The sequence below is a fragment of the Cloeon dipterum genome, chromosome 2 (assembly GCF_949628265.1).
Source record: "Cloeon dipterum chromosome 2, ieCloDipt1.1, whole genome shotgun sequence".
Lineage (NCBI taxonomy): Eukaryota > Metazoa > Arthropoda > Insecta > Ephemeroptera > Baetidae > Cloeon > Cloeon dipterum.
In genome coordinates, this window is record NC_088787.1 from 23147134 (window position 1) to 23162978 (window position 15845).

Below are 15845 nucleotides of genomic sequence, written 5' to 3' on the forward strand. Positions count from 1 at the left end.
GCGAGTATAAACTGTGAATTGTGCTAATTGATTAACTGACAGTGAGAAGCAACTTAATGTTTACCATAAATTCAATATAACTTTTTTTGAGCCACAAAAGCTAATTCATCTTTGAACTTTGTCAGCTGTCGTAAACTTTTTGTTCTCCAATAAATTATCACCATCACCACTCTACCAAATAGGAATTTTTAACATTTCCTCACATATATACTTAAAAAATACAATTAACAGGATAAAAACTGTAGCAGCAATGAACTATAGTATTGAGATTGTCCGTGTTTTTGACAGCGGAAAGTGATTTAAACGATGGAAAATTTTGAATCAATTTAACTTTATTAAATTCAGAATCGTTGATTTGGAGTGAAATGACAAAGTTAAAACAGTTGGCATAGGGGTTTCCGATAAAGCGTGAATTGTTTTGCTTCTGAATAGCACAAAATAGAACGCCGCGGTCGCACTTCGTCTCATACAGCGTATGCACTAACAATGAGGCAGCAGGTGTATATATAATCGTCAGCATTATCTGTGTTCCGCTTGCGTTCAAATGCCCAACTAAGCGTACGATTACATGTGTCAATAATGACTTTATAAAAACAACATTAACATCTAGAGTTCTTACATATGGTCTCAATTCCGGTCTGAACACAACCTGTATAGTTCTTTTAGCCCAAATTGACAGTGACTTTTGGGTCGTGCAAAGTGCAAAATATTTCCAAAGTGTGATATGTTTTGATAATTTTATCGACAATAACTGTTGAATTTTATGAACATGCATGGTGTAAGGCTTTATCCTCCATTTAATTATACTATCCGTCCATAAAGAGTGGCCCTGCAAACAAAGGGAACAGGTTTTAATTTGGAAACTCCAACAAGTGGATATTTCTGACTCACTTGAAAGCATTCCGATATTTGGCCGACATGACGTTGTAAAGTATCGGGTTCAGGGTGGATGAAAGGTAGAAAGAAAAGCCACTGATGACATAAAGCAAGTGATTGATTTCTGCCAAGAATATCGTCTGCTCAGACAAATGTGCAAAAAATAGGCGTTGAAAGTGGAATGGTGCCCAACACAGGAAAAAGGAAAAAACCACTGCGGCTGAAAATGAACAGTTTTTAATCTTTCAGCGCGTCTTGTTTTTCGGCCACACGTACCCAGCATCCGAATGACAGACTTTGTTGAAGCGTCCAAGGTGCGAGATTCTCCGATGCTCTTGCGGGAGCGAACTACCATCGCAATCCTGGAGTAGAGATAGACCATAACCGCGAAGGGGATGATAAAGAACAGCACGCTGCTGATGATGCCCATGTAGTAATCTTTCAAGATCAAACCTGTTGCGTCGCAATGAAGAGACGGCTACAAGCACCACAGAAAATATTTGATTTTTATTATCTTAAGTTGTTTCTCACTTCACACGAGAAAAAAAAGCAAAGAAGGGAAGAGATGGTAAATCATAAAAGAGGAGAGTTTACAAAAGTAAAAATAAAATTTATCATTAAAATTAAAATTAATTTGTGCATTAATTCAATTTTGAAATTATTAAGGACAAATTGTAACCTTTGAAAGTGTCTCTTGCAAATATCACACAGACCTGCTACAGCAATTTAATATTACCCTTATTGATATCATAAAATTGGCCTTTGTATACACACCTGGATGGCATTCACAGAAATGAGTTCAAAATCGAGACAGAAAGGAACGGCGCAGACGAGCGAGGTCAGCCAAATTGCCGTGAGGATGCGCTTTGCCCTGCGAAGGTGTGAAAGGGCCAGCGATCGCAGAGGGTAGCAGATGGCCACATAGCGCTCAACAGAGAAGGCCAAGATCGTAAGCACGGACGCATTTGTCGCTCTAAACCAATATTCTTTTATAGTGTGCAAGCGCAAACAAATAAAATACGTTTCAGGTATGAGTGCTGTAAGTTTGCAGACGATCCCACCCAATGTCCAGGGTTGGTTGCCCTTTAAATAGTTGATATAAACTTCATTTGGCATCTCTGGAATAGTAAAAAAATGTAATTTGTTAGTGGTTTTATTAAACATGATTTCCTGATTTGATAAAATTTAATATTGGAACACTTACTTCGTAAACTGAACGTAAACTTATATACGCAACCCTAAGAAGGTATGTATTAAGTTTTAAAATTGTATTTTTTTTGCTCTTTTTATCCCTGTCCGAAGACCGGAGGACCGGGAAGGGCGCGCACTGCACTAGCACGAATGCTGAAACCCGGGTGCCAATAACACCGCGAACGGATAACATGGGCGCACCAGGCCGCACAGGGACCCAGCCCACTCAAGGGCCACTTGCCTCCTATTCTATAGGTTAAGAAATTCACTCTCAATTTGTAAAATGCTGCACATGTTGATCCGTTTGGTCTCTTATTTTCTTGGTGAGACAATATGTCACCCCTTGCTACTGCACTTAGAAATTCGAGAATGTTAGGTCAAAAATTTTGAAATTGGGTATTTTAAAAACTGTGGCATTTCAATTCAATATGAAAGTATTTTTGCTTATTCCTCCATTGTCAAAGACGTATATGGGCTCGTTAACTGTATGGCCACTCTTAAAAACAAGAAAAATTAAATAGTTAGACTCGCCAACGGAGAGGATGGTGATGTCGGCGATGGCGAGGCTGACGAGGAAAAAATTGGTGACAGTGTGCATCGAGGGCTGCCTGGCGATGACCACGCAGACAAAAATATTGCCCACGATGCCCGTGCAGAACATAGCCCCATACGCTACCAACGTGATGACCTCCTGAGCAGATAGCTCGCTTCTATCGTTCAATGGGTCGTAATCTTCGAGCAACGATAATAATATGTTGCTCGTGTTGAACAAAGCGTCCATCGCTTTGTCCTTTTCGCCACAAACTAACTGCGGAGGGTTTCTTGCGTGTTACCACGTTGAGGTTGTTTATAGTAACATAAAAAATAAACACGCGTTTCAGGGGCGTGTACGTGCTTGTGGTGAGCACTTTTTACTAATTAAAACCGACGAACGAGTTAAAATTTATTATTTTGTTGTTGAGATCGAGCTGATGGCTTGCGTCCAAAGTGCATACAGCGGCAACTTTTCACAATGTGAACGGATCTGTGCGTGCTGAACGACAATATAAAGTATTTTAATTATATGCTAAAAAAACAACAGAAGCTCGACGACAGGCTGACTATGCGACTGTTGGTTACCAAAAAATAATTCTTGTCATGTTGTCATGTTTGAATTCACGGTGTGCTTTAATTGAAGTCCTCATTGCAGATGATGCGTTTATTAATTTAATATTTTTGTATATTTTGTTAATTATTAATCGTTTTATTTCCATGAACAATTATCGTAGGGTTAAAATGAATACAATACAAATACTAGTGCATTTAACAAATAAAATAGAAGAAATTATGGCGGTCTTGAGATTGAGAGTCATGGCAGTTGTTAAACGGTTTCAAATTTTTTATAATATTTAAAAGAATTTTCATCTTAGTGGAGCACTCAATTTTTCTGATTGCAAAGAGTTGCCCTGCAATTAAAAAATGGAATTATTAATATCACAAGAAATGTTGTGAGTGTCGAACGTCTCACTTGAAGGCGTTGCGATATTTGGCTGACATAAGGTTGTACAGAATCGGATTAATGGTGGATGAAAGGTAAAAGGTAAAGCCGCTGGTGGAGTATAGATCCTTTTCTATAGTTTTCAAATCGCCATCAATTTGAAAATTGAAGTAGATGATGCGATGCAAGTGGAATGGTGCCCAGCACAGGAAAAAGGAGAAAACCACGGCGGCTGGAATAATGGTTAGATAAGGACATTCAAGTTTTTTTTATTAGCATTAACCTAACATCCAGATGACGGACTTGGTGTTGGGGTTCAAGGTGCGACACTCTCCAATGTTTCCGCGGTTGCGAAGGACTATTGTAATGCGCGAGTAGAGTACAACTAACACCGTGAAGGGGATAGCAAAGAAACAAATGCTGCTTGCTATTCCCACGAAGTAGTGACTCACGAGAAATGCATCGTCGGATTCGTATCTGCATGCAAAATAGGGCTGCAAAAGAAAGACGACACTTATTTTTCACAAGTCTCTTCTTTAAAAATTGAAGATTTTATTAAAATATACCTGGCTGATATTTAAAGCGACCAATTCAGAGCCAAGTGTGTAGGGAATGGCGCAGACGAGCGAGGCAAGCCAAATCGCTGCTATAATACGCACTGCCCTTCGCAAGTTTGACATGGCCTTCGAGCGGAGAGGGTGACAAATGGCAAGGTAGCGCTCCACAGAGAAGGCAAGAATCGTCAGCACGGACGCGTTCGTTGCCCTAAACCAACCAAATAAACTCTCTCTCTGCTTGACAAATCTAAAATACAAATAAGTAATACACTTCTGGCAAGAAAAATGAAAGCTTGCAGGCGGTGTCACCCAACTCCCAGTTAACATCACCGAAGAAGTAATCCGTGTACACTTCGTTTGGCATTTCTGGAAAAAAGTTTGGTTGATTTGAGTTAACTAACTGTGATTATGATTAAAAATTTTTAATTCTACGCAACAGTCGCTTATTTGCAGAGAAATTTTGCAATGCTTGCTGTAAAGTAGTATATATTCAAGACTATGGCTGCATAGAACTCTATAACTTTTAGATCAAGGAGCTAATTAAGAGATGCTGCACCGCGAGACTGCTTCCTTTGTCATTTGCGCTGCCATGTTATTCGCTCTGCGGTGAGGCTATAAAATACGAATACATATTTAAATGAGCCCTTAGATAAAAAACATTATCAGAATATCAAACTGTTAAATGTAACCATGCAGCCTGCATTTGCACAGCTCCCCATATGCATAAGTCGTAAGTAACAAGTACGTATAATTGCTCTTCAAGATTCCGTGGCTTTGGTTGAAAGAGGACTGAAAAATAGCTCCAGCGTTTTATAGCCTGAAAAAATCTCATAATATCAGCCACTGGAGTATTTCCTGCTAAATATACTCTAGTATAATTATTAAACCCTTGGCTTAGCATTTTTGCCCACAAACACAACATTTTGCGAATGAAACTACGATAGAAATTACTTAAAACAGAAGTTACTCTTAAAAACACGCAAATTAAATTGCTGCATTTAATAAGTTATATAGTACACTGACATTTTAAATTTAAATTACTTACCTCTCGCCGAAATGAGAAATGAATAAAAGACTTGCCTACAAAAAAGATCGTGATGTCCGCGAGAGCGAGGCTAACGAGAAATAATTTAGTGGCCGTGTGCATCGAGGGTTCCTTGGCGATGACCACGCAGACTAAAATGTTGCCCAAGACACCCGTGAAGAACATGATGCCGTACACTACAAGTGTTGCGATCTCAAATCCAGATAACTCTCTCGTCCGAAATTTGAGAAACTCGTCCAAGTCACGAGCTTTCGTGGAAATGTTGTTGCTTTTGTTGTAAAAATGCAACAACATGTTGTAATGATTGTCAAAAGAGTCGATGTTCATGTCCAGCGATATTGTGTCCTTCGTTTTAGCTGTTCCGAGGTAGAATGATGAAAATGGCAAGCATTCTACTGATAATGACGCTCCAATTCTCACGCACTTTTCGGGCGTGTACCCACTATAATTAAAAGCCTGCAATTTTTTGGAAATGCATTTTAAATTTCGCATTAGCGTAATGAAAGATAAACCGTAATTTTGTAATATGCAAATAAAATTTATCATATTATTATTATTATTTTAAAGTGCGCAGGTTTTTTTAACAAATCGTTTTATACTCACCGGGCTAGCCACGATATAAAACAATTTGGTCATTTCCATAACTAAAATGATTGGATTCCTTTGCTCTTAGGCCGTGATTATCTGTTAGATCATAGCGTATCAAAGCGATCATTGGGGAAAACCCGCACTTACTTCGCCTTGCGACGGAAGGGAAACTTTGCAGCGCAGCATTTCTTCAGTGCAGGTGGCGTAATATTTTCTAACCTTTTCCTCTAAAGAAATAAATTAAATGCGAAAAGTTATATAAGAATACAAAAAACGACTTCAGCCTCGTTGCTTTAAAAACTTATTTTAAAGAAACAAGGATGAAGTCCGTTAATTCGTTAATTATATTATGAAACAATCAACCTCAAAAGTGTCGACATTTTAACTAAGATACAGTATATTTTTAAGTCCTAATAGTAGGATTGCTTTCATTTCATTTACATACAGTGGGAAGCATGGACGGAGAAGAGTGAAAATGAAAGAGAATAATCGATTAATCATTTCACACATTACCAAAACTAGACGACGTCATTTTTTATTCCTAAGGCTACATCAACAGTTAAACAAGGTAAACACTGAGCGAAACTGATTAGGAATTTTAACTTTTTCTAAAATTTTACTCGTTTGTCTACTTCTTCATATTTGTTAGTAAGCGATTGATTTCTCTGGGAAATAGTTGATGTGATAGAAATCACTGGCCATGATACTTTTTAAAAGATATTAAAAGAAGAAGCAATGATATTGAATGAGACACAGAATTCGGAGACTTGAAAGACATGAAGAAAGTGTGTTTCTCCGTACGTTTATTTCAAACGTTCACATATTTTTGTCACATTTTTCTTCCGCAACACTTACGCTTTGGACAACTATGTTATGACATGATCCATACCGTTCTTATGTTTTTCATACAACATTATTATATATTCACTAGTCAACAACGAACGATTTTCATAGACATTTCGCGCGCTGCTCTCAAAGCACCACTTCGATTTCTTCCAGCTCAGAAGCACTGCTCTTTCCATTTTAAATTCCTCTTTGGATTCACGAGGTAACATTTGTGTATAATTATATATTTCACGGGCATTGTTTTTTGGTTTCGTTTTCTGCTCAAAATAAATAACGTCATGTATAATGTATATTTATTGTACACGCTATGTAAAGTGTAGTCTACAATTCTCTATTTGAATGGAAAGGAATTATTTCACATCATCTTTTGTTGACACTCATGTTGGTAAAACATCCACGTTAGTATTTCTCCAAATAAAGCACATCACACTCAGAAACACTGCCAAGAGACGCTAAGATAACACACCTGAATCTTAACCCTAGGTGAGAGTGTACTTGTTAACGAGATCACCTAATTGCAGAAATTAAAAATTATAGGAAAATTAAATCCGGAATGGGACAATAGTAGTAAAACAGCACGCCGTAAGCTCTCTCTTGAAGAAATAAAGCAGCCTTTTACGCGAGAAAAAGCTATAAATATCCGCTCTCGATCGTACGAGTGTGTTTATTGTGTATTGCAAAAGCAATTTGTACCGACAACGAGAGTTTATTTTTCTGACTGGTCTACAGTGCGACGATTTATATGCGAAAATTCGTCTCTTTGATGCTATATAATCCTCATTAAAATCTCACTTGAGGCTGTTCAGAACAACCGTTTTGCGCTTTTGTATTCCCCTTTTTGAGAAGAGCTATATGGTTTTCCTTAATAGATAATATATTACAATGTAATCGAGGAAAGAGCAGAGTGTGAGAATCGGAAGGAAAATTACAAGACGATGATCACAGTTCTAAAATACACAGAGGGCGAAGGCGAAGATAGTGACGTTTTTATCCATTTTCTATCATTTTGACAGTGCCTAATAATTAGCCCGAATTCATTTAGCCGAAAAATTCAACTGAAATATTCCGAAAGAATATATACCCAAATGACATTGCTCAAATAACAAATAACTTTACCCGAACAAAATCGGTTATTGCTCACACGGTTCAAGAAATAAACTACCACTTCCAAGAATTTTAAAAATTCTGACACGACAGTTGCAATAATTTAAATTGCTTGTCTCCTCATTTTCTCTTATTTCTCTTCAGTGTCATAGTTAATGTGAGCAGTACCGCAGGTTCTAAGTTTAATAACCGACTTGTGTTGCGTGAAAGAAGAGACATTGCCACGCGCCATGCAACCAGCATGTGGAATGAAGGCTGAAATCTATGCTGAATTTTAAACAAACTCAAGCTCACATGAATGGACACGCACCCGACAATGAACCTGAGATTTGATCAGAGTTAAAAAAGTTCAAATGTTCTGGAAATGAGGTTCAGGGCAACAAAATGACGGCAAGAAGAAGTGCGTATGGCAAAATCTAGTTCCTGATTTTGATTGGATAATAAATATCTTCTAATATGAAAAAATGGTTTTGGTGAAAATCTGAGTTTTCGTTTTAAATTGTTCAAGGGTATTTTCATTTATTCGGGCCCATTCCAATGACCGGTCGTGCGATATCCGGTTATCATTTGAGAAACTTCACAAATCATTTGGGAAAATTCCTTTCGAGGATATTCCGGTAGAGAGCATTCGAGCAAAATAAACTCGGAACAATTACTACGACCCATTTTGACCTGACGTCAAAAGCGTTTCACAAGTTTTCCGCTAAAGTTTAGATTGTCCACACAAAATATCAACTTTTTCTCGCTCTCTTTGTAATAAAGATATGTTTTAAAAATTAAAATTCCTAGGTTTTAGTTACGGAGCCCTGTATAGTCAATAAAAATAGAGTTGGCGGACCTGAATATTCCTCTACTAGATTCAAAAAGTTTCTTTTACGTGCTAGATAATCTAAAAATAGCCCAATTATCGGATGTTATGACTAATTGTAAGAAAAATGAATCAGTCAACTCATATGGCTATATAGAATTTAAAAATTGTTCGCATTGCTTGAGAAAATATGACTTGAGCAATGAATCGACGTAAAAACCAATAAACATTTTCGAGTAGAGTATCATTTAAGGACGGATTCCAATTTGTCACAATGAAATACGTTTCACTTGAAGCCTAATTGAAACTTCATAACCGGTGAAATGCACAAAAAATCCAATTTGCGATTATTTGCAATATCAATCTAAGTTCGTTGTTGAAAATAACATTAGATGTTTAAAAATGTGTGCTCGCTGATTGGAATCCGTCTTGTTTTAACAACAGTCACTCATACAACGCGCAACAATAATGAAGGCGCAGGTGTTCTCATCGCGCGGCATTTGCATCGGGTAAATATATGTACTAATTCGTTCGCTGTTCCGCGTTTCAGTTGGCTGGAAATACCCTGTTCAACGGAGAACATGTGTGTGTTGACACGCAGTGTGTGAGTGAGTGAATGGTACATTTTGCATTAATCTACGCCTATTTCAGCGCACGATGAGTTTTGTACATTGAGAGAGATAGCGAGTTAAATTCATTTACAGTGGCGAACGGGAATTATTTGCTCTGAGCGAGACACGACGAGACGCTTCTGCTGCTACTACTAGGCCAGAGACAACAAGTAGTGTGTGTTTTGCCTCTCTGCCAGCAATCGGCCGGAAACTGTAATTGCACCCCGCCGGCTGATTGACACACACCCCTGTGCACGGTTACATTTTTTAACGACACAACAGGAACACACATACAGACATGCATGATTTCGCTATTTCGCAATATTTATAGCTCTGCACAACCACTGCCGAGCGAATTCAATCAATTTTATCCTGACGCGCCGCTGTCAGGAGTAACATGTATTAATTTATAACAACGGGTGAGTTTATAACGTGGATTAAAATAAATGCATTGAAATTACAGCCAATTGTTGATTTTCGGTCATTTCAGCTCGGTCCGTTTCCGTTTCAATTTGGGTAGGCAGGGCCAGGAAACAATTTAAAAATTGAATCAAACCATTTTTCTCTATTATTTCCATAAAAAATGGATCTGGTAAAATCACGGAATCTGACATTAAAAATTTTTTTCTTGGATCCACGAAAAATTTAAGTGTCAAACTATAGGCCAAGCGCTGCGTGATTAGTATGATCTTGAAAAATATTAGCGCAGCCTAAAACTATTTTTACTCATTTAAAAAAAAATCGATGAGCTCATATCTCTTTTGCAAAGTGCAGTGCAGCGATTCTAAAAATATTATTCAGACAACATTAAAAAAAAATCGAATAAAATTTAAAGGCAACAAGTCTGGAAGTTTTTTAAAAATGGAGCTCATTTTTAAATACAGAAAATATTTTTTAAATTGCTGTTTTCCATAAAACTGAACCGGAAATTAATGGAAAAATAGGATCCAATTTATTCCTGCCGTCCCTTCTCTGCCGATTTCTATTATCGGACAAAAATCTTAAAATATAATCACCTCTACAAACCATTTTTACGAAAGACGGAACGAAAAAATCACAAGCGAGTAAAGAAAACGAGTTCAATCAGAGTGCTGAGAAACTAGATGATATTCTCGTGAGTATTATGAACATCACAACAACTTTTGGTACTTTTGGTTACGCTGCGCTTGGACAGGTCCGTTCTGATAGGCCACGACATGAGATTCCTGCTGGACGGCGAGCTCGTCTCTCTGAGGTGGCGCGCGAAGATCAGGTTGCGCAGCCACGAGCCGCTGCTGTTGCCGTTGCGCTGCGCCACTGGCACTGACGGTAGGCTCAGCGGCTGCTGGCTTGTTGAGGTCGGCGAGGTGGCCGGCGAGGCGGCCAGCGCGTGGTGGCCGCCGCAGCTCACGTCGTCCAGCGAGTAGCACACCCGGTGCGACGCCCGGCTCAGGCTCAGGGTACCCGCCTCCAGGTCCAAATTCAGACTTTCATCCCTAGAAAAATTTTATTTCTCATTTTAAAATATTTTTTGATCTAGCTTTAAAGATAGTAAAATTTCAATAAACTTATCATGAAAATTTAAAATTTCCCTTAATTTCTAATGACTGAAGCCAGCAATTCAGTACCTTTTTCAATCACTGATGAAATATTCAGTGAACAAAAAAATAAGCTTGAATTTTATTTTTTCGCTGGGGAACCAAACCTAAATAACCATATAACTCAACCTTTTGTTGGGAGAACAAAAATATATGAGTTTTGAGGGAAAGTAAAAATATTTTGACACTGGTCCATCTTGATTCGTCTCTCCAAAAACAATAAAATACAGGTTCTCAGGGTACAACTCACCTCGATGAAGGACTCGACCCACAAAGTGACTCAGGGTTGCTGCTGCCGCCGGTCTGAATGAGCGCCGCGGTCGACGAGTCATCCTGTTCCTTTAAAATTCAAGGCTCATCAAATCCATTTTTTCCTCCACCGCATTGGACTCACTTGGTCCTGCTCCCTTTGCCTGGAGGGGCTGTCAGGCTGGTCCTGGGAGAGTGCCCTGGTGATCAGGATCTGCGGCGAGACGCGCTCGGGGGGCGGCGTGCGCGGCCGGTCGGTCTTGGACGCGCAGACCGACCTGGGCGCCAACAACACCTTCTGCACCAGCAAGCTGGCCGTACTGGTGCTCTGTCGCATCTTCGGCGGCGACTGCTGCCTCGATGGCGCCGGCAACGCCACCGCCTGCTCGTTGCCCGGAACCTTGAGTGAAAATAGAAGTGAATTACTGTTAAATTAATAAGTTTACATTTTTAAAAACTAATATTAGATATTATATTAAACAACATTTATTGCAAGATTTCATATTTAAGAGATATTTTAAATTTTTTGTGATTCTTCGAGCACATTAAAGAGAATTTGTTTCAACCAAATATTCACACACTTCTAACACAATTACAAAAAATGCTACATGTAACTTATTTGAAATTCAATTTTATAAAATTAACAATAAAAATCATTTATATTTAAATTTTCGCAAATTTCGAGAGATGAATCGTTTTCTTTTAAAATCTGGATTTTACTGATTCTAATTTTTACGAGATGAATTAGACTAAAAATTGCCAAATTGCTTCCATCCAACTGGCATGGTGCAATAATAGCAAAACCAAAATTTTTTAAAGCGGTATGTACTCAAAAAGGATTTCTGGAGTGATTTTAGTTTTAGTGTGGCCAGCGAGTTTCTTAGATCAGAAAATATTTTTTTCAGAATAAATTAAAAATGAAACACCGACCTGCAGAGTGTTGCAGCTCAGTCCATGTCTCATGTCGGCGATGCTGTCCCTGGCGGAGCGCGAGCGGCGCATCTTGGCGTCGAGGTCGATGGAGGTCGCGGCCGCGAGCAGGGTGGGCCGCCACGACAGCTCGGTGGCCATCCGCTTGAGCAGGCGCGGCCTGTGCGGCGACAGGGCGAACCGGGTGCCCGCCGGCTCGAGCAGCACCTCGGACAGGCGGCGCTGGTGCGCCGGCCGACCCAGCAGCTGGCCCAGCGGGGTCAGCGACGGCCGCCGCGACCCGCACGCAGACGGCGTGCGCGCCTGGATCTCGTGGTTCACCTCGCTCTTGGTCATCTGCTTGCGCAAGAAGTTGGCGAACGACTTCCGCAGCGCCTGCCAAACAGCAATGTTCGAAATTTATCACAACTGTTTGTTATTCTTGCAGTTTGGATGCGAGCCAATTAATAGTTGAAGATTAAGTCATGAGATCAGAGTGGTTTGTTATTGCGTGCTACTAATTCCACTCGTCCACACAGTAGAACCAAAGTATGTGTTTCAGGAATAAAATTTGTATTAGGTTAGTTTGACGTTTAAAGTAGTTATTTATATAAAATTGAACAACTTTTAATGCAGAGAATATAATTATATCTATTCAAAAGGGGTCAATGATAATGATATTTTAAGTAACAAAGTAAGAAAATTTGAAAAAATATCTTTAAAATTTAAAAGGGTTTATAATATGGACTTTCAATATTAAAAAAAATTAAGAGAAGTTAAAAGATAATTTTTATTTAATGTCAAATTTTTGTGGATAAGTATATAAAAATATATTTTAAAAAGTGTCAATATTTCTTAATGTTGGTAGATAAGAATTATATGCTTGCAAAGTCGTATTAAAAGTAATTAATTTTTAATTTTAAGATTTTTCGTACTTATTTTATCTAGACGAAATTTTTGACTTTTAAAAAAATAAGGAAATAAGCAATTATATGGATCACAGCCACAGTACACCGAGAGATTAAAAAATTGAATTTAATTTTAAAAACGGAATTTTGTTCCTGTCTAGACACTGAGTTCCCCTAAACGCTTAATAATCCAAGACAATTTCATGATGCTGAAAATTTCTTATAGATTATTGTAAATTGTGAGCGTAAAGAGATGCAATAATTAGCAAAAAAGACTGAAAAAAATCCAGTTCAACCTAATCAATTCAAATCTTAAATTTTAAAAAATAAAATTTAAAAGATGATATTATGTGTCTTTAGCCTCACAGTGTGTTCCTTAACACCTGTAGCATTTATGTACATCAAAGGAAAAAATACGCGCGTTGAATGAAAATAGCATTCTTCTGTTGTCACTTTAGCGTGATGTGATTAAAACTAATATCAACTGTCTTTAACTCTAATCTTTGATTATTCATCACGAATCTCATAAAATTTTAATCCAGATTAAAACACAAGGGTTGGCTAACAAACACCCTAAACACATCAAAATGAAAGCTGCTAGAGATGATATCCTACAGTAAAAAATCCAACAAGGCTCAATCGCTTCAAGATACCACTCATTTTTTTTCCAAAATAATCCCGCTAACTGAATTTTATTATTAAATGTATTGCTCTCACTTTGCTTTTGACGCCGTAGATGAATCCGTTGATAGGCGGTGAGCAGGTAATGAGCGCCATAGCCAGGTAGACGACGAGCGGGTCGACGTGGCCGGGCGACTGCTGCGGCTGCCACTCGACCTCAGTGGCCGCCTGCTCGGCGGTCAGGTTGGCCGCCGAGATGGCCGAGGCGGCCGCCTCCCACACCGTGACGCCGTGGTATGGAAAGTAGAGGACGAGCAGCGAGCCAAGCAGCTGCAGCACCGTCACGATCGCACGCCGCCCTTTGAACTGGCTCTGCAGGTAGAACGGGTTGCGCTGGTGCGTGATGGTCACCTGCGCCGACAGGGTCACCTCAAAGATGGCCGACGCGATTCGGTGCCGGTGGTAGCGCGCGATCATCAACACCTGGGATAATTTCAATTGTTTATATCTTATTTTTTTATGATGGAATTGGACCTAATTGTTTATCAGAGCTATGAGGTTTTTAACTTATGCTGCAGCAATTAATAATTGAGATATATGCTATATAGAGATTAACAGTGTATTATAGGTTGAAGAGGGCAAATGAAACGAGCAATAATTTTTAAGTTCTTTTTAAACGTTAGTTTACTAAAATCGAAAGAAATTATTCAATATTTTGCTAACACCACAATATAAAAAATAGATGTGTACCTCTGCAACTGACAAATGAATCACTAAAATTAGGTTTTTTAAGATTCTCAGAACTTTATTTTAAATTAATAAAAATTTCCTTACAGCAACAAAAAAAGGAAGAAATTTAATAAACTCTAATATACATGCATGTATAAGTGTTTTAAAAATCATAATTAGCACTTGAAATGGAACAGTGTCTGATATGAAAAGTAGAAACCAATTTTGATATTGAATCTCTAACTAAATCAAAAAGTTTTAATCTTTAAAAAACCTTGACCATATATAACTAGTTGATCGTGATTTTTATACCCCTTTTACCATCACTTTTATTCGAACAAACGACAAAACAAGTGTTCCTACAGTTGGAATGAAGTTGCGTCTCTCTAACTGTTGTGCCAGAAATAGACTTAGAGGAATAACAGATCTTTTTTGCTCTTTTTATCCCTGTCCGAGGACCGGGAAGGGCGCGCACTGCACTAGCACGAATGCTGAAACCCGGGTCCCAATAACACCGCGAACGGATAACATCTTTGGAATGTTAATAATAGCTAGTGTATGAGTAGCATTTTCATATCTCAGTGCGTAATCACGTTACCGGCTCAAATTCCAAGAAGCAATCGAATTTTCTTGGTCTTTGACAACGCGAGACATCTCAAAATGTCTTTATCTAATCGATCTTGTAAGCAATTAACCTTTAGATTGCATCCAAGGATGAGTGCGGCTGGTACGAGGAGGGTGAAGAGTGTGTAGATGCCTGAGTACCAAATGGCGACTGTCGGAGGCGGTGCTAGGGGCGCTGTGAAGTGTAACGTACACCCTGAAGGCTCAGTGTACCTGAATAATAACGGAAAAATACTGTTGTTAACCATTTTGACTCATAATTTATTTGAAATCAAGCAAAGCCCAGAAATGAATATTTGATAGCTTATTATAATAGGAAAATATAAACTTATTTCATATCTGAGGACAACTAATTAAGCCAGAAAATATATTAAAACCAACTATTCGAGTCTATGCTTTCGGATTAAAGTTCATATGTTAAACCAGACTAGAATTCCCAAGTGACCCATGACGCCCTCGCATCAGCGCAAAAAGGAACCGCAAAACTACAACATTTCACGGTACTAACCTGTATCCAGGGCCGGTGATAAAAAGCGGCGGGATGGCCATGGCGATGGCGAGGATCCAGGAGGCGGCCAGGAAGACGGCCACCTTCCTGGTGTTGACGAGGCTGGTGTAGTGGAGCGGCGCCGAGATGGCGTAGTAGCGGTCGCAGTTGAGTCCGCATACGGTCCAAAGGGCCACCGGGTGCAGCAGTGTGAAGAGGAAGCCGTGCAGCGCGCACAGAGGGCCCGCGGTGGCGCCCTGGGCGGGTGCTGCTGGGCCCCGCAGCAGCACCGGTGCCGAGAAAAGCAGGAACACGATGCACAGCAGCGAGTCCACCACCCCAAGGTGCAGCAGCAGCACGTTGTTAGCGCTCTGCACCTGCGGCACACGCACACGACACAACAATATCAAAACTGATTCATCTTTGTGAGCAAATTTTAAATAATAAATGGGACCGACACTGCTCAAAAAGAACAGAGCGTTAAGAGAGAGGAGAGAGAGGATGAGAGAGAGAGAGAGAGAGAGAGAGAGAGAGAGGAGAGAGAGAGAGAGGAGAGAGAGAGGAGAGAGAGAGAGACGAGAGAGAGAGGAGAGAGAGAGAGAGAGGAGAGAGAGAGAGAGAGAGAGAGGGAGAGAGAG

General features: G+C 39.3%; 3 protein-coding genes across 4 annotated transcripts in view; all 3 read right to left on the reverse strand.

Moving 5' to 3' along the window:
* Nucleotides 1-314: 314 nt before the first annotated feature.
* Nucleotides 315-2419, reverse strand: LOC135935756 (neuropeptides capa receptor-like). The gene is made up of 5 exons (XM_065478306.1): nucleotides 1898-2419; nucleotides 1651-1849; nucleotides 1153-1354; nucleotides 892-1096; nucleotides 315-829 (listed from the first exon to the last, which is right to left on the reverse strand). The coding sequence occupies exons 1-5, from the start codon at nucleotides 2038-2040 to the stop codon at nucleotides 802-804; spliced, it is 777 nt and encodes a 258-aa protein (XP_065334378.1). The 5' UTR covers nucleotides 2041-2419; the 3' UTR covers nucleotides 315-801.
* Nucleotides 2420-3376: 957 nt separating this feature from the next.
* On the reverse strand, nucleotides 3377-5103 carry LOC135936166 (neuropeptides capa receptor-like). The gene is made up of 4 exons (XM_065478885.1): nucleotides 4111-5103; nucleotides 3828-4038; nucleotides 3575-3776; nucleotides 3377-3512 (listed from the first exon to the last, which is right to left on the reverse strand). Exons 1-4 carry the CDS (start codon nucleotides 4426-4428, stop codon nucleotides 3485-3487), a joined length of 759 nt encoding a protein of 252 aa, XP_065334957.1. The 5' UTR covers nucleotides 4429-5103; the 3' UTR covers nucleotides 3377-3484.
* Nucleotides 5104-6492: 1389 nt separating this feature from the next.
* LOC135935526 (uncharacterized) overlaps nucleotides 6493-15845 on the reverse strand; it is a 75986-nt gene continuing 66633 nt past the window's right edge. The window contains exons 3-9 of one of the 2 annotated variants that reach the window (XM_065477930.1): nucleotides 15229-15584; nucleotides 14792-14933; nucleotides 13464-13850; nucleotides 11860-12234; nucleotides 11075-11329; nucleotides 10931-11013; nucleotides 6493-10578 (exon numbers count right to left, since the gene is read on the reverse strand). In XM_065477930.1, the coding sequence (XP_065334002.1) occupies nucleotides 10203-10578; nucleotides 10931-11013; nucleotides 11075-11329; nucleotides 11860-12234; nucleotides 13464-13850; nucleotides 14792-14933; nucleotides 15229-15584 (1974 nt within the window). In that variant the 3' untranslated portion in view covers nucleotides 6493-10202. Of the gene's footprint in view, nucleotides 10579-10930; nucleotides 11020-11074; nucleotides 11330-11859; nucleotides 12235-13463; nucleotides 13851-14791; nucleotides 14934-15228; nucleotides 15585-15845 lie in introns of both variants that reach the window. The other variant, XM_065477929.1, reaches the window with a different exon arrangement.

Coding starts and splice junctions, on each gene's coding strand:
- LOC135935756 (XM_065478306.1), bottom strand. CDS start 2,040: ATGTTTAATAAAACCACTAACAAATTACATTTTTTTACTATTCCAGAG. Junction 1,850..1,897: donor ACAGCACTCATACCTGAAAC/GTATTTTATTTG, acceptor ATATTGGTTTAG/AGCGACAAATGCGTCCGTGC. Junction 1,097..1,152: donor GTCTGTCATTCGGATGCTGG/GTACGTGTGGCC, acceptor GTTCATTTTCAG/CCGCAGTGGTTTTTTCCTTT.
- LOC135936166 (XM_065478885.1), bottom strand. CDS start 4,428: ATGTTAACTGGGAGTTGGGTGACACCGCCTGCAAGCTTTCATTTTTCT. Junction 3,777..3,827: donor GTCCGTCATCTGGATGTTAG/GTTAATGCTAAT, acceptor CCATTATTCCAG/CCGCCGTGGTTTTCTCCTTT. Junction 3,513..3,574: donor AAATATCGCAACGCCTTCAA/GTGAGACGTTCG, acceptor TTTTAATTGCAG/GGCAACTCTTTGCAATCAGA.